We start from the raw sequence: 18,332 nt of genomic DNA, 5'->3' as shown, positions 1-18,332 counted from the left end.
GGAACGTGTTTACAAGATGGTTGGCTCCTGTGGGGTGATAGTTGCTATCGACTCCAATGCAAATTCTCCACTCTGGGGCAACGAAGACACTAATGAAAGAGGACTAGTTCTTGAAGAGGTTGTAGCTGCGTCGCCTCTGGGATGGAGATATTAAACACACAAGAACATGCTCCGACATATTCAACTGTCCGTGGGCAGTCATATATTGACTTTACCATGGCAACTTATGCCATTAAGAATAAAGTTAAAAATTGGCAGGTGTTGGAAGATTACACAACCAGTGATCATAGCAGCAGCTCCTTCAGTACTGTTAATAGAGATGAAATAAGAAAATGTTGTGATACTGGGAGATATTTGATTAAAAATGTAGTGTGGCCTAAGTTCCAAAGTTTGTATATAAGGTATGTTAATGAAGTAGATTGGCAAGTGTTAACATCTGAACAGTATACCGGAAAATTTTAGTGAAAATTTGGTATTCATGTATGAAAAAGAAGATGGTTACAAAGCCAGTTTTTTGTGGCGTCAAGAACTCACTCAACTGAGGTCTCAAACTATGAAACTTAGAAGGCAATATCAGAGGCAACAAAGGTATAGAAATTTAGATATATGTAGTATTTATTTAGAGTTATATAGAGGGCAAAGGAAACAATATGTTAAAGCTGTCAATAGGGCTAAGATTATGTCTTGGAGAAAATAAGTTGAAGAGCAAGGATCCTGAGATCCATGGAGTACTGTTTTTACAGTACTAACAAATAAGAAAAAATCTATCTGAAGTTATTAATACCATTGGAGTTGGTGAAAATCAAACTTTAACTTGGCATGATTCTGTGGCTAGAATTCTGGAAGACCTCTTCCCTGATATTGGAATTGGGAATGAAAGTGTAGAACAACAACAAATGATTATTGAAAATGCTCAGTATCAATCAGTGAATGTGGAGTAAAAGTTCTCGATTGAAGAAGTTAGCGAAGCCATGGGCCATGCAAAAGATGGCAAGTTGCTGGTTAAAAATTAAAGTTGCTGTTATGAAAAAGTCATACGAATTGAAACCTGAATTGTATGTTGAGTTATTAATAAGTGCTTAGAAGAAGGAGCCTTCCCCAATGCTGGAAGAATGCTCAAGTGAAATTAATTGTTAAAGGCCTGGATAGAATGCTTAATGAGACAGGGTCATACAGACCTATCACTCTGCTCCCTGTTATAGGCAAAGTGTATGAACAGCTGTTGATCAACCGCTTTATGATTATGTATGATGCAGAAAATTTTCAATTTGGTTTCAGAAAATGATTATCCACAAAGGAAGCTGTGTATCAATTGATACACATGGTGGAGTGAAGAGATACTAGGTACATCCTTGCTATATTTATAGATTTTAGGAGAACATTCAACCAGCTAGGTGGAAAGGTATCTTGAGTAGAATAAGGATTTCTAATTGTTCACAGAATTTATATTCTGTATTTAAGAGTTATTTTGTTCTAGAGAAATAGATGTTAAGACAAGCTATACTCAAATTATTAAGAAGGATGTCCACAAGGTTCGGTGATTAGCCCCTTTGCGTGGAACATTGTATTAGATGAATTTTTAAAGAAACAGATTTTCAGCATAACATGCATTAGCATTAGTAGAGGCATATGATGCAAGAAAGCAAGCTTATGCAGCATCAGCCAAAAAAAATAAAAAAAAACCTTCCACTTCACCCCTCCTTTTGTTCGCAATACCTGTCCAGCTGAGCCTTAAATTTATTTAGGCTATCAACTTCCACGACAAGGGATGGAAGTCTGTTCCACCAACCAACTACCCGCTGGCTAAAGGCAAATTTCCGCACATCCATCCTACATCTGTCAATCCTCAATTTGAATTTATGCCCTCTCAGGTGATTATTCTGAGCAAGAGGAAGAATCCCATCAGCACTGAGCATGCTCAAACCATTCAAACTTTATACACCTCTATCAGATCACCTCGCCGGTGCCTAGTCTCCAGACGCTGTAATTTGCAAAACTTAAGCCTTTCTTCGTAAGAGCAACCCCTTGTTTCATTCACTAATCTTTTTCCCCTTCTCTGTACTCGTTCCAGCAGCTCTGCATCCTTTTTGAAATGAGACCTCCAGACCTGTATACAGTACTCAAGGTGTGGCCCGATCATTGCCTTATACAAGGGGATAATCACCTCCTTATCCCTGCTAGAAAAATTCCTGTATATCATTGACAAGATACCATGAGCTACTCTTGCAGATCATCTGCACTGCTCAGAAAACTTCATATTTGCCTGCACAATTACCCCAGGTCCTTTTCACTCTCTACCACTGTCAGTGTAGTACCACACAGTTGATACATTATTCTGGGGTTACTGCTTCCCATATGCAGTACTTTACATTTGTCAATGTTAAACTTCATTTGCCACCTCTCAGCCCATCTGCTCAACCTTTCCAGATCCTGTTGTAGCAGCATAGCGTCAGTAGTGTCGTTATTCCCTACAACCAGTTCTTTTGTGACTGCATCATAGTATCCAATCAAATTGGTCAGGCAAAACGTCCCCTTAACAAAACCATGCTGTGTCCAAGCTATAATTGAAGTCTTGTCTAGATGATCCTGCAGTGCTTCTTTAACCAGTGCCTCCATTAATTTTCCTGGAACAGAAGTTAAACTCACAGGTCTATAATTACTTGTGTCAGCCTTTGATCCTCCTTTGTGAATTGGGGTCACATTTGCACATCTCCAGTCTATGGGTACCTCCCTGAGTCCAAGAAAGCTCTCATAATTATGGCTAAGGGTTTGTTTACTTCCTTTGCTGCCTCCTTTAATATAACTGGATAGATCCCATCCACCCCAGGTGCCTTTCTTGTGTTTATCTTCAACAATTTCTCCTCCACTTTACTCTCAGTTATTACAAGATTATCTAACTTATTGCCAGAGTTGAATACACCTCTGGCATTTCCCTCGCTGAATAACTCCTCATGTGTGAATGTCGATGCAAAATATTCATTTAGTTTGTTAGCTACCTGAGCAGGATCATCAACAGTTGAACCATCGATATCAAGTGGACCAATCTGATTCATCCCCTTCCTTCTAGAGTTTACATAAGTAAAGAACTCTTTGCTGTTTTTCTTTGCATCCTTTACCAAAGATTTCTCATAATCCGTCTTTGCCTGCCTAACCTCCTTTTTGACTTGGTTACAAATCAGCTTATATCTATCATAGGCTTGTGTGTCACGTGTTAATTTATATGTATCCCATGCATTTTTCTTCTCTACCATATGCCTCATTAGTTCATTTGACATCCATTTAGGCCTAAACCTTGATCAATATTTCTTAGTTGGTATGTAAAGCCTAGTAGCTTCCAAGATAAGTTCTTTGAATGCTTCCCATTTTGAATTTGATGTTGGTAACGTCATCAGTTGGTCAAATTGTATAGAATTTAAATACTGTCTCAGACCATCGCAGTTGCCTTTACAAAAGCAATAACCCTTCCCTTTACCCTTGATGGTAGTTACCTCTTTGAATAAATCCCACTTCAGCACACTGTGATCACTGCCACCTAGTGGTTCCTTTATCTGCAGAACACTCTTAACAGAACATGAAGAATACATGAAGAATCACTACTGATAATCAAATCAAGAGTATTACTCCCTCTAGTTGCCTTCCGAACATGCTGATGTAGAAAACAATCATCCAATAAATCCACAAAAGCCTTGCTAGTGTGTGAGTGACCAACCCACAAATTCCAGTCAATATCTGGGAAATTAAAATCCCCCATTATAAGACTCTTTGATTTACTGGCCCACTCTATTTCCCTGTACAGTTTCTTAATATACTCATCAGAGTCATTAGACCTATAGCACACTCCTACTCTCAATTTCGATCTCCCAGTGCTTATGTCACTGCACTGCACTGTCCAGTGATGTCGACTGGCTTCACTTCCTTGGATTTTATTTGTCTCTTAACTAATAGCATAACCCCTCCTCCCTTCCTATCCTTTCTGTAGATGTTGTACTCCCCAAATTCCAGTTCTGCATTCCTTATATCTGTGTGACACCACAGTGTATGCTGTTTATAGTGTATGCTGATGATTTGGCTGTATTAGTAAAAGGATACTCCCATTCTTTGATTGAAAACAGAGCAGCAGAGGTTTTAGGTATGTTAGAAAATTGATGTCAAAATTATAAGTTGCAAATATCCAAGGGAAAGAATTGTTCTGATGCTTCTGAAGGGGTATAAATCATGCTCCTACTGTTATAAATCGTGCTCCTACTGTTAGGCTTTATGGGGATGCGGTTCGGTATGTTAGAGTCATGAGGTATTTAGATTTATACCTTGAGGAGAGTCTCTTTTTTACCGAGCACGTCAAGTTTTTGAAAACCAAAATTCGAACTTTATACGCCAAGCTTCGGAGAATTGTTAGGACTGATTGGGGAATCAAAGGACGATCTTTAAATGTATTATACTGTTTGTTCCTCCCAATTGTGACCTATGCCTCTGGAGCTTGGGTTCACAGAATTAATAATGTTATTATACAGAAATATTTGATTCAAACTCAGAGATTCACTCTTCTCGAGTTGACACGTACATGCCGGACTGTCTCCTCTGAAGCTTTACAGCTTATTTCTGGAAGGCTTCCTGTTCAGTATGGGGTTTTGCCGGCTGGATTATTATATTATACAAAACATAATATTAGAAGGACTATTCTGGGCATAACATCTTGCCCAGAGGAAAATAGGAACTTTCTAAAGTTGATTTGAAATCTGAGAAAAAAAAAATTGTTTTGCAAATAATGGATATGTGGCAAGATGATTGGGAAAATGCAGAAAAATGCCGTCAGATCGAATAATAAAATTATCAATCCAAAGTTAAAACCACGGCTTCAATTTGGTTTTCATGCCACAAACCTCATTACTAGACATTGATTGTCATTGCTAAGATTACGTGAGCGGGGAGGGGGTCATGTGTCTGTGGTGAACCAGAAACATTATATACATGAAACAGAAACATAATAGTCAACAATCTGTGAACAGAACCCAGAGTCACTCTTTCTCTAAAATACCAACTGATCCTTCCGAGAAAGAGTGACTCTGGGTTCTGTTCACAGATTGTTGACTATTTGCATATTTTAATGACTTTGTGGGCGCCTCCGTAGCCACGTGGGCAGGAGCAGCAGTGTGTAGCACACGCTTCTTGATTAGACTGGGGTTCGAGCCCGTGACCACCAAATACGGAGGACGCAGAAAGGTCAGGGAATGACTACCGCATATCCCCGGAGCAATATGACCTTAGTTGCTAATGCTCCTAAAAAAAAAAAAAAAAAAACTTTGTGAGTGAGGTATTTAGAAGACAGAAAACGCTAATGCGAGATAGTGGTGACCTGCCTCATTGTAGAAGGGACGGGAATCTAACTGATTAAGAGTTACAGATAGGAAGTATAAAGTCAATTTTTCTCACTTTTGGGGCCTAGTGGCCAAATTGAAAGTTCAAAAACAAAAATAAGAAAGGATGTATTGAGTTATTTTCATTGTCTATACCAATCCACTGTTAACAACTCTGATTCAGTTAACAGCACAACATTGTAGTTGGTAGCCATGGATAGGCTGCGGCCTAGGGAGTGGCCTTTAGCATTAATAGAATCTTAAATGTACACCAATGAGCCAAAACATTATGACCACCTAATGATGTTGGTCCTCCACGTGCAGCCAAAACAGCTCGTACCTGGCGAGGCATGGATGCTACAAGGTTTCTAAATGTGTCTTGTGATATCTGGTACCAACATGTAACCAGCAGATCCTTTAACTCCTGTAAGGTTCGTGATTGAGGTGCTTCTATTTGAGTTGCTGTTCCAACATAAACCAGAGATGGTCGATGGGATTGATGTCTGGGGAATTTGGGGGCCAGGGAAATACTTGGAAATCTTTTATTATCCTGCTGAAAGATGGCACCGCTAGAGGGGAAGACCATTGCTATGAAAGGGTGTACCTGGTCAGCAATGATGTTTAGGTTGGTGGTCGATGTCAGAGTGCCCGGCCCATGGATGACTGGACCCAGGGTATCCCAGCAGAACATCGCCCAAAGGATGGCACTGCCGCCACCAGTTTGTTTTCGTCCCACGGTGCATCTAGGTACCATCACTTCCCCCGGTAAACGACGCACATGTACTTGGGCGTCCACATGGTGCAAGGGGAAATGTGATTTCATCGGACCAGACAACCTTCTTCCAATCACTCAAGGTCCAGTTTCGATGCTCACGCGCCCATTGTAGGCACTGTCATCGGTGAACCATGGTTAGCATGGGCACTTGGAGTGGCCTGCAGCTACGCAGTCTATGTACTGTGTGTTGTAACACGTTACTCCCATCACCAGCATTCCAATTACCAGCGAGTTGTGCCACAGTCGCCCTTCTGTTGCCACGTGCCATCCGGGAGAGCCTTCACTCACCTCAAGCATCAGTGAGCTGTGGTTGTCCAACACCTCGATGGCGGTTCATCAGTTTTCCCTCCTTGGATGACTTTCAGTAGGTACTAACCATGGCTGACCATGAGCACCCCACCAGCTGTGCCATTTTGGATATGCTCTGATCCAGTTGTTTGGCTATTACAATTTGGCCTTTGTCAAGCTCGCTTAAGTCCACTCCTTTTCCATCTGAAGAACAAGAGTAACACTGATTAACGGAGCTCAATATCAGGTGTGTTTTTTACTGTGTCCTGACCCGTGCATGTGCCGTAGTTCACCTGCAGTTGCTTCGATTTGCATAACGACTCGCTGGTCATAATGTTTTTGCTCATCAGTGTATGTATGTTTATAAAGTATCCACCTGTTTCTCTTTCAGATCCACTCCAATATAATTACTAATGTAGTTTTAACTTTTTAAACAAGTTGTTTGAAATAGTGTAATAAATTTTAAAAATAATGTTTCAGTTCTTAAATCAGTATACAGAGAAAACCTGGCTATATTTTAAGATGAAATTAATTTTTCTTCATTTTTTCAGATATCACAGAAAACTTTACAGAAAGCAAGAGGCATGCATGTGTGGTTCAGTGAGATGGAAGGCGGATTCACAGTAAGGCAGATTTCATAAATTAATAAAGTTAAAAATTTATTCCTTTGCTAATTATTTTGAGGAATTATTCTTTAAGTCAATCACGGTTGTGAAATCAGTTATTTTACTTTAAATGAATTAATACTGAAATGGGCTGGCCATGGTCCATTTGTTATTGTGCATGCCTGTAAATAAAGGGGGGGGGGTTGGATTTGAATCTGTATGTTGCCTTAAAAAAATGCACAGCCTGTTGTGAACTAAAATACAAAAAAAATTGGTTGTTCTTAATTAAAAAATATATATGCAGTCACAATAAATATGTAACTTCTTTTGGCCTTGGCCAAAATGAACAGAAATATATTCATTTTATGAAAGAAAAAAAAAACATTGTAAAATCCTGTTATAATGAATGCTACTTTAATAAAAACCCACTATAATGAAAATATATTATTAGTGCTTTATAAGTCTCAATTGAAAGAAATAATTTTGATTAAAAATTCAGTACAACAAATTATTTTCTAAGTCTGCCTATCCATAATGTATATTAACTTAGAAAGAAAAACATTATAAAAGCCATGAATAGTTAATGCAGGAATAAATAAATATTATTTTGCTTTCATCAGTTGTGTTCAAAACTTGTTATCTGGGATACTATATCAAATAAAAACTCCATATTGAATGATACATTTAAAAAAGGATTAAAGAAATATGCATTCTCTTGAAGAAAAAAATATGGACATTTTAAAGGATGTGGCAACTATGACATTAGTTGGTGCATTTGCATCATTACACATAGTTGAATTTTTAGACAAACTGAAGTTTGTACATTGGTATCATTATTATAACATATAATTTAGTGAAATTTTTCATGAGTTGCCCAACGAGATGTTATAATAATGATGCCAATATACAAGTTCCGGTTTGTCTAAAAAATTCCACCTTGTAGTAATGATGCAAATGCTCTAATATTATAAATCATGTGGGTTAAAGCACTTGACATTGGAGGCCATGTCAGTCCTTCATCGTACGCTCAAGGTAGCAGTTAGAAATCCCATTTCAAAAAATTCATCCAGGACCTTTTAGCATCAGCTGGAGAGTATTCAGTGTTGCCAACCAAATCTCCAAACCTTTCTCTGCAGAGTAATGATGTTATTGATATGGAACATTTGAAACTTGCAATACTGCAAAGAAAAGAAATGGTATGAGAAATAAAAAAAAAAAATTATCACCTTGAAGAATTATAAAACTATTATCCTCATATCAGGGTTTTTTTTTTTTTTTTTTTTTTTTATTATTAGATGCTGATAATTTTCTTTTTCCAAAAAGTAGTTCTTTTAAAATCACATTTTTTTTTTTTGTAATTAAAATTAAAATCTATTCCATTAAATTTTTAGAGTAAGAAATTAATGTGGAAAGTAGGCTAAGTAATCAAATTTCTTATATTTTTTTTTTCCAGTTCACCTATAAAGCTGACCGCATTCAAATTAGTTTTCTGCAATTGCTAAGTCGACATGCAGTTCAAAACATAACATTTAACTGTAAAAATACTGTTGTGTATTTTGATGCTGTGCAGAGATCTCTCAAGAGAGCTGTGAAAATGATGGCTTATAATGATTTAGAATTAACAGCAGAAGGAAATCCAATGTTTTCATATTCAGTTTTAGGAGATGACTGTCAGGTATGGGCTTATATTTTAGATTATTTTTTATCATAAAAATTTTGTTTACTACCAAGGCCATTCTTGTGGCTCAAGTATGAAATGGTAGTGGCACAATGGTAAAAATATCTGTACTTCAAATAGTAACCCACCAAGTTTCATACAGTAATGTCTTTTTTAAATTACAGGTCCTGAAATCAACAAATTTGTGTGAATGAGGAAAGATGGACAAAAATCAGTCACTGTGCAAACATCCACTATTTGGAAAAAAGGGACTAACACCAAACGCAATTCATGATGAATATGGTTACATTGGGGGTTACATAAAAAGTCAGCAGAATTTAAATGAGGGAGGGACAGCCTAGACAATGACCCATGCTGTAAAAAATTTGCAACATCCATCACTCCAGAAGTTGTTGACAGTGTGCATGATCTTGTGATGGGTGATTGATGAGCGGCAGTTTGGTATGCTGACAGCATATCGGGCATCTCATCTGAACATGCATACCACACAATTCTTGCTATGGAAAAGGTGTCAGCACGATGGATCACTTTTTGATCTATTGTCAGCACCAAAGTTGTTGACAATAGATCAAAAATGTACAAGAGTTATCAAGTCAAGTGAACATTTGCATCACTTTCAAGCAGATGTTGCGAATTTCCTGGTAAAGGTTTGTGACCACAGATGAGACATGGCCCATCATTTCAGCCAGAAATAAAGGAACAGTTCAAAGAAAGCCAAGTCGATTCTTATGCTGGCAAGGTGATGGTATTCATTTTTTGGGATGCTAATGGAGTGTTGCTAGTGGATTACTTTCAGAAAGGCCAGACAGTCACAGGGGTATATTATGTAGACTTTGCAAGACATTTGTGTGAAAACACTAAAGACAAACACTTAGGAAAACTCAAAGAAGTCTTGTTCCACCAGAACAATGCACCTGCTCACAAGTTTGTCATAGCTGCACTGTACTGCACGAGTACATATAGCAAGACTGGACTTTCACCTATTTCCTAATTGAAAAAAGTAACAGACTCTCGTTCATTTCCCACTGGCAGTGATGTCAGTGGGAAATGAAGGATATTGTCTTCTGCGCAAATGTTTGCTCTTCTAGGAATCACAAGAGCCTGCAGAACTGTGGCTACGAATGCATTATGTGTCCTTGCTGGCAAGATGCCGGCGGAACTGGTGGTGGCAAAGTAATGCCTGAGATACGCTCTGAAGAGAGGGATCTCCAGACTGATTTTTGGCATCAGGTTGTGCCCGGTGGGGTAGACAACTGTGATGCTTGACCATCCAGTGGAACAAAGGCAAATTAATGATGAATTGGAAGCCATCTGGGAATTGCAGTGGATGAATTCTGAAAAAGGCAGACATCTACACGCCTTTATGCCTTCTGTTCAGATCGTGAGTTGGGAGCGACGCTCTTGGCTCCGATTTGGGTTTGCAGCTTGTGCTGTGCTCACTGGACATGGCCTGAAGTCAAGGCTGTTTCACTTGGGGTTGTCCCCGAGAGAGCAATGTGCTTGCAGAGAGTCGGAGACTGGCGTTCACTTGGTACTCAAATGTCATTATGTGGACCTAAGCTTTCAGATGGAGTGAGGGACGCTCGCTCTCACTGAATTAAATTTAAAGGAATTGTTTAATGATAGGAGTGTCTTCAGGCACTTCTGTAAAATTGCATATTTGAGAAGTAAGGCGATGCCTTAAAATGTTAGAAAGTAGAGACCTACCTCCTCGCGGTGGGGAGGGAAACTCTTGGTGGGGGTGTGATTGCCCGTCCTCACCATGAGGCCAAATGGTCAAATTACGAAATTAACATGTTTGTTTGTTCTTTGGGTTGACCAGTAGTGGTCTTTGTATTTTGTATATAAAATGTGAATGAGAGCTAAGTCACATATGAGTGAGAACCCAGGTGGCAACTTAGGATGGAAGCTCACTCAAATGACAGTGATGTCATTGCTGCAGTAGATACATTCCTGAAATCCCAAGAGAAAGTTCTTCAAAGCTGGAATCAACACATTGCAGCATCGGTGGCAAAAGTGTATTAGCTCCAAAGGGAATTATGCACACTCAGTGTTCATTGAATTACGATGGCCCCATCCATAATGAGTTATGCTGCATAGCTCACAGTATAAAAAGCTGAACAATTGCATATGCTAGAACAGTGGCAATTTGCATCTAGTCATGTAAGTAAAAGTGATAAAATAGCAGTCATGCCCCACTGTAGCTAAGGTGTACAAAGAATGGTATTGAATGGGTCAAATCACCTCCTGCCCTATAAAGGAATATGCAAGGTGAATGCTTGTTGAGAGCAAAGTGTAAAGCATATTATATAAGCAGAACAGCAGTTCACTGTACAACAGTTGACACTGCAATACAATATGGGGAATGCAAGAAGAATATCCCAAATGACGATGCTATGCCAACTCAAATGTATGAGGTTCCATAGCAGTTGAGCCCAGTCATCCTCTTCTCACTGCTAATCATTGTCAATAGTGAATGCTGTGGTGTCAACAACACACTGTTTGGACACCAAAGGAATGGAAGTGAGTGTGCTGGTCAGATGAGTACTAATGCAACATGCGAATGGACACCTTTATGTGTGGTGTAAGCAATGCAAGTCCAAGGACCCGTTGTGCATGGTGCCCACTGTACAGGCAAGTGGTAATGTTGCACATTTTTATTTATTTTATTTTTATGAACATCCCAAACACGAGAAGTATTAGAACTGATAGTACTTAGTACCGTGCTTGGGCTGGAGGTTGAGAAGACGAAAGAAGATATTTGTTGACATTAGACTTGAACTTCTGTAGACTGTAATTTTCAGGAAATATGTACGAAGGAAGGTTGTTCCAGAAAACGGCAGTTGAATGAATAAATGAGGAAGATGAAAAGTTGGTTTTGTGAGTTGGAAGTTGGACAGTAAATGGATGTTGGCGGTACGTGTTTGGACTGTTTTGAAAGAGAGAGAGAGAGAGAGGTAATTATAGAAGCCAATTCAGAAGAACAGTGCCCGTGGAAGCATCTATAGAAAAGGCATGCAGCAGAAACAGTATGTCTATGAGACAGAGAGTGGAGAGACTCTGTTAGAGAGGAGTCATTAATTAACCTAATTGCCCTCTTCTGTATGGAATCTAGAAGCCTCAGAGAGGTTTTGGGGGCACTGCCGCAAATATTTGTAATGTGCTTGTGCCAAGAGAGATTAGATGTCAGGGTAATCCCCAAAAGAGATATATCATTTTGCCTAGAAATTGGAGTGTCACCAAAGATAAGCATAGGAGCAGAAGAATCCTTTTAGCGAGATATAATACAAGACTGAGTTTTAGAAGGGTTGAAATCAACTAAGTTGTCTTTGCCCCACTGGAGAATTACCCAAAGATCGGCATTTCAGGAATTGGTAGGAGATTTTCGAGAAGTTGAAGCTGATCGAACAGGGCAAGGTTTCTCAAAATGGAAAGTGGAATGCAATGTGCTATCATCGGCAAAACTATGGCTAGGATTTCTGGTAAATGGAAGGTCATTAATATACAAGAGGAAAAGAGTGGGGGGAAAGAACTGAACCTTGGGGGACATCAGCATTAATGGAAAAGTTAGAAGACAGAGAGCCATCTACCATCACACTCAGTGAGCGATCAGAGAGAAAACTGGATAACCAATTACAAAAAAAAAACAGTTGGCAAACCATAAGATGGAAGCTTGTTTAGGAGACCTTTATGCCAAACATGATTGAAAACTTTTGTGATGTCAAGAACAACTGCTTGCGTTTCCCCGAACTTTTCCATTGAATTAGTCCATAAATGGATAACATAAGCCAGAATATCACCAGTGGATCGACACTGATGGAATCCATACTGGTGATCTTTGATCAGACAGAAGGTTTCTAGGTAATTTAAGAGTTGGTGGTTAAACGATTTCTCCATTACTTTAGAAAGAGTAGAAGTAAATTGCAATTGGACGATAATTGGATGGGATGGATTTGTCACCCTTTTTAGGAACTGGCTGGATATGAGCAAATTTCCAAGCAGAAGGAAAAACACCTTTGTAATAAGAAAGTGAAAAAGGCAGCAAAGAACAGGAGTAAGTTCAGGAGCACAGGTTTTGAGAACAAGTGGAGAAATACAATCAGGACCTGGAGCTTTCTTAGCATCAAGATTCGTCAAAATCCTTCTGACATCCTTTTGACGGAAGACCTTTTGACGCAATTCTGCTCCCACCTCTGTCAAAACCACCAATGGTTTTGACACAGGTGGGAGCAGAGATGGGCACAAGTTGCGGTCAATAGCTTTGGCAAGAGACCAGAATGCTTGGCTACCATTAGGGCAAGAAGCAATTTTTCTACTCTTAGCCTCTTCAAAATCTAGTTTGGACTGATTAATAACTGCTTTACAATTGTTGCGAGTCTGGTGTAGGCAGAAAATGAAACTGAAGAATTGGAAACAAGCCAGTTACGATATGCAACATTCTTCTCTTGAACAACCTTAGCACGTTTATTGGAGAACCAAGGTTTAGACAAAGGAAGAGATTTTAAGGTGGAATGTGGAATAAAGGATTCCATTCCTACAAGAATAATTTCACTGACATGATCTGAGCAAATGTTGAGATCAGAAGTTTTGAAACTGTAATCCGACCAAGGAAAAGAAATCACGCAGGTCATCCCATGCCAAACAACACGAGGTTGGGAATAGCCATGAGATAAAGGCTCCAGTGGAGAAGAGAGAATTACCAAGTTGTGATCTGAGGTGTCTAAGGACCACTCACTTTGACCGTGTACTTAGAAGTGTTGTTTGTGAGAAAAAGGTCACGCGACTCGGCTGTATGGTTAGGATTGTCCAGCATTCTGGTAGATAAATGAATAATCTGTGTGAAGTCATTAATAATTGCAAAAGCCTCAGCATCTCAACCAGCTGGGTCTGTGTGACTAGATAACCGAAGCCAGCTGAAGTTGAACATTAAAATCACCAAGGAAAATGATCTCACTGTTAGGAGAGTTGGACTTTAAAAAGTCAAGTTGCAATGAGAGGAAGTCAAACAGCTCCAAATGATTAGTGGAGTTGGGAGAATGGTAGAAACAAAGATGAATTTGACAGAATGAGGTAGAGAGTTTAAGCCAGAGAAGATTGAAAAAAGAAGATTCCAAATTACCAAGTCTCTGACAGGAAATATCGGAATGGACAAAAGCACAAGTACCACTTTTAAGGCGAAAGTAATCATTCAGTGAATAATTTGGGCAACTGAGACAAGCAGTGGTTGAATCAACCAATAACTGAGATTCTGTCAGAAAAAGTACGTGGGGTTTGGCAGACTGTAAGTGGAAATGGACATCGTTAAGATTAAAACTGAGACCATGTATATTTGTGAAATGAAATAGGAAGTGTTTGGGACGTTTAGATAAGTTTGCTGGCAAGAACTAGGACCAATGTTTCACTGGTGAGGTCTACTGACAGCTTTTAAGAGGCCTTGTGCACCCTGCCATGTTGCATTTTTTCCAGGACAGAAATGGGATCTTCCAAGGTAGTAATGTGCTGTGTCATCAGGCCCACACTGTGCATGAGTGGTTCAAGGAACACAGTGAAGATATCACCCATCTTGATTGGCCTCTAAATTTGCGTGATCTGAACCTAATTGAACACTTGTGGGATGTTTTTGAATGGGAAGTGAGGCATATGGACAAGCAACTGTCATCTATTCTGTCACTGTGGAAAATCTTACAGACAACATGGCTGCAGATCCATATGAATACCTTCAGTCATCTAGTGAAGGTCTAGGCTAATAGCAGTTTGTGTGAATGGTGGCCCAACATGGTATTAGGTAGGTGGTCACAATTCAGTGATCACTGAGTGTATGTTGAAAAGTAACATGTAATCATAGTCAACTGTACACAGTAAGCTGTAAGCCTCTAAAAGAAGTTTAGCATAGTACTTCATATAATCCTGTTCCGACACCATGGACTGGATTGGACTGGAAAAAAGTCTGTAATAGTCCACACCATCAATGAACGCAGCCTGGGTGTATTCATTAATGGTGTGGACTATTACAGGACAGATGGATCTGGCAATCCTGACAGTAGCAGCCTCTTGTACAACACTACTTCTCCATATAGAAAAGACAGGGAATAGACCTTAGTCACCTTTCTATATCACCATAGTATACTTGGTAACAATTTACAATTTTTTTTTTCAAGTGCCACAAAAAAAATTTAAGAAAATTTTCTATAACACTTATCTCCATAACACTTTTTAACATTTGATATCAAGCCAGTGAAAGTAGCACCTCTGTCTAGTGTTTAGCATTACATTTGTGAATGGAATGTAAAACAGTTTTTTCACACACATTTGCAAGAATGGGTAAGTACATGTTATGCACGTAATATATTTTGTTTGGTTTTTTTTTCTTTTTTTTTGTTAAAAATAAAATTTGAATGTGTAATAGAATATAAAGTACCAGGTAATATAAACACTCTCCAAAAGAATGTTGTAATCACAAATTTTTAAGAATAGATCATTCTTAAATCTGAATATACTGTAGCTTTTTTTCTCATATATATTTAATTAATTTTTATTTATTTATTTTTTTTTTTAGTTCCGTTCAAATAAGTGGGCCCAAACAGTGCTGGAGTATAAGACAAACAAACCTCAAAGACTTCCAATTGTAGATGTTGCCATAAGGGAGACAGGTGTAAAAAATCAAGAATTCAGATTTAACATAGGACCAGTGTGTTTCTCATAGCAGTTATTTTTCTAAGTGACTTTTAAAACTTTGTCTTCTTTAAAACTGCCACTGATAATTAAGAATAAAATTTAAACATCATGTCAATTCTTGTCTCATCATCATTGTCATCATAATTGTTTTTTTAAAATTACAAAATATATTTCACAAAAGTTGGTGATCATTCTTCTATTTATGAATATCCGTAATATTATGAAAGTTCTGTCCTGTACCTGATTTTGTCAGATTTTTTATGATGAAAGTAAAAAAATAATGACCATTGTAAAGATTTCACTCATAAATAAAAACACTGCCCTTTTCTATAATTTGTTTGAAGTGTTTCATTTATCTAAATAAAACAATTTTTGATGTTATACTTTTCATTTACAGTTATCATATACAGCTGAAATTATCCAAGGTAAAATTTTTGAAATAGTAAAAAAAAAAAAAAACAGCAAAAGAAACACTTGCTTTATATATATAAGCAAAAACGTTTTGGTTTGTACCTTGAAATAACAGCATCACAACAAGTTGTGACTTGTCACAATAGGTTTAGTGACTCATCTAGACATGATAATGCAGGGAATTGCCTATTTATCTGCAGTCAATCTGAATTAGCACCTGTTGAATAAGTGTTTTATGTATTTTGTTGAATTTTAAAATGAGTTATTTTAGCAGCAAATTTTCAATAAATTTTGTTTCAAATTAGAGGAAAGTGCAACAGCAACCCACAAAATATTGAAAACAGCTTTTGGAAAAGATGCCAAGTGTCATTTGAAACCAAGCTGCTTTTTATTATTATCATTATTACTAGCTAGTTTATTAGTAGTCAGCCTGCTAACTTATTCCAGTGATTTACAACATGCTACATGAACTTCATGAGATCCCATCTTTTGTTACTCCATAAGATTTTTGCCTTCTTTCCTACCCGTGAGAATATACTCCCTTGTTTATTTTACTGATTGTCTTAAGAACATTGACACCACACCTCAATGTCATCCCCCAAGATGCACAGTGGCTGTGCAAAGGACAGACTTCAGTACCTCTGATAGTCACTTTTGATGTGATGTAAACTGTAAATACAGTGATTTCCAAGTTACTTTTTTTAATATAAATTGCTGCCTTGTTAAACATTGTTGTTATCATTTAATGCTTTTTTTAAAATGTTTAATTCGCAGTCTTTTTGCTACTGAGTAGACAGGTGGTGAAATTGTGCTTTTAATATAAGCCATTTTTAAAACTGCATGAGCTTTCTGGATAGATATATGCTGAATGGCCTTTTAATGTAGAAATTAACTGTAAAATATAGACAATTTCCAGCATTACTTGGATTTACAGTTGTGATATTGTCTCTCTGACACCATAAACCATAGTTAGCATTAGTGAGACTTTCATTATTACAAGTTTAGATCAAATTTTGAAACAGACTTATCTAGGCAGCACTACTGAGGCTTGCAGTTCTCACAGATTGTGACTGTATGGTATTTGTATTACACCACTCTGCACCTTTCACACAGCATTATAAAATTGAAAAGGCATAGTTATTACAAAGCTATATTAGGTTGGAAACACGAAGGTATTTTAATTCAGATGCAAAGTAGTGCACTGTAAACTAAATTGTGAAGGTACAGCAGTGCAGTGCTGAATTACAGTTATTACAAAAAGACATTACTATTGAAGTTAATGATAATGTTAAAGATGAGAGAAATTGCTGCCATAAAATAAATGTTAAGCAAGAACTTAAATTAGGCACTATATTGAGAAAATCTTTCTTTTTTTGACTTTTCTACTATCTACCCCCCCCCCAATTTCTGATTACAATATCATTGAAGAGTGTATTAGTTGACTTCATCTGAATGCATCACATGTTGTGTGTTGGTAATTGAGCCTTCCTCCCTGGTGCAACAGACTTGAGGCACAACTCACTAGTGCACTCAAACCATTAGAATGACCTCATAAATCATGCTCCAGTAGAGGAACTCATTGCCTTGATCCATTGTTCTTATTGGAATACCTCTTAATTGCCACCTTCTCATTACTTACTTTCACACCATCAGCCAATTACTGCTAAATTCTAACCACAGTTAACTTCAAACAAAAGCAAGCAACAAGCAGGACTTATCAGCTCCAAGTTCTTAGACTAACAGAAATATATGCTGCAACTATCTTTCCCTGACCTTTCAATAAACCTCCTGATAAGGTAGCTTAATCTTATCACCTCCTGTGCTGCTGAAAAAACAATCACCAAAATCAGCAGATTCGAAGCATGGTGGACACCACAGCTGTCAACCGCATTTCAAGAAAAAATCAAAAGGCACAAAGCATGGAAAGGATCATGCCACATACAAAATATAACTTCTTTCTCAAAAGCACGTGCCATATTTTTAATAGGAAAAGATTGGTTGCAATCAATTAATACCCTTCCCCAGCCCCACAAATCCATGGAACGATGTTAGACCATCCAAATTGATTGATGGACTACAAATCAAGATTTAACACATCCATGACACACTCCTTTCTTCCTCTAGATGTGCAAAACTTCAATCTGGTGTTGTGGAGGTAGGTAATGGGTGATTTTTTTTTTTTTTTTTTTTTGGCTGATGGTGTATAAGTTTGTTTCCCTGCAACATTTGTTACCAAAAGCAAAACCAGTGGAGGGGGACACAAAAAAATCTATCAAATCGGATGGTTAAAAATAAGTTAGAGAAAAGGGGACTGACAAGGTCTGAACATATGGATGCAGATGAAATTGTGTAAATAAAGGAAATGTACTGAAGAAAGGTGATTATATTTATATATGTGTAAAAAGATGAAAATCACCTGAGAAAATGTTAGACCATGAGACCTTGAAAACACCTTAAAGTACTTGAGAACACAGAGGGGAAGTAAACTTGCAGGACCTATCCAAGGAAATGGGAACACATGGATGAAAGGGACTGCAAAAGAAGTG

General features: G+C 38.0%; 1 protein-coding gene across 1 annotated transcript in view; it reads left to right on the top strand.

The window, feature by feature from the left end:
• LOC150090808 (uncharacterized) overlaps window positions 1–15,657 on the top strand; it is a 791,939-nt gene extending 776,282 nt beyond the window's left edge. The window contains exons 47-49 of the mRNA XM_090372970.1: window positions 6,969–7,040; window positions 8,476–8,697; window positions 15,257–15,657. Of these exons, the coding sequence (XP_090229096.1) occupies window positions 6,969–7,040; window positions 8,476–8,697; window positions 15,257–15,403 (441 nt within the window). The 3' untranslated portion in view covers window positions 15,404–15,657. The remainder of the gene's footprint in view (window positions 1–6,968; window positions 7,041–8,475; window positions 8,698–15,256) is intronic.
• Window positions 15,658–18,332: the final 2,675 nt, after the last annotated feature.

The sequence above is a fragment of the Mastigoproctus giganteus genome, chromosome 1, assembly GCF_048544385.1.
Source record: "Mastigoproctus giganteus isolate SK-2022 chromosome 1, ASM4854438v1, whole genome shotgun sequence".
Lineage (NCBI taxonomy): Eukaryota > Metazoa > Arthropoda > Arachnida > Uropygi > Thelyphonidae > Mastigoproctus > Mastigoproctus giganteus.
Note: the sequence above shows the minus strand (reverse complement) of the source record. Positions and strands in the feature narration are given on the sequence as shown.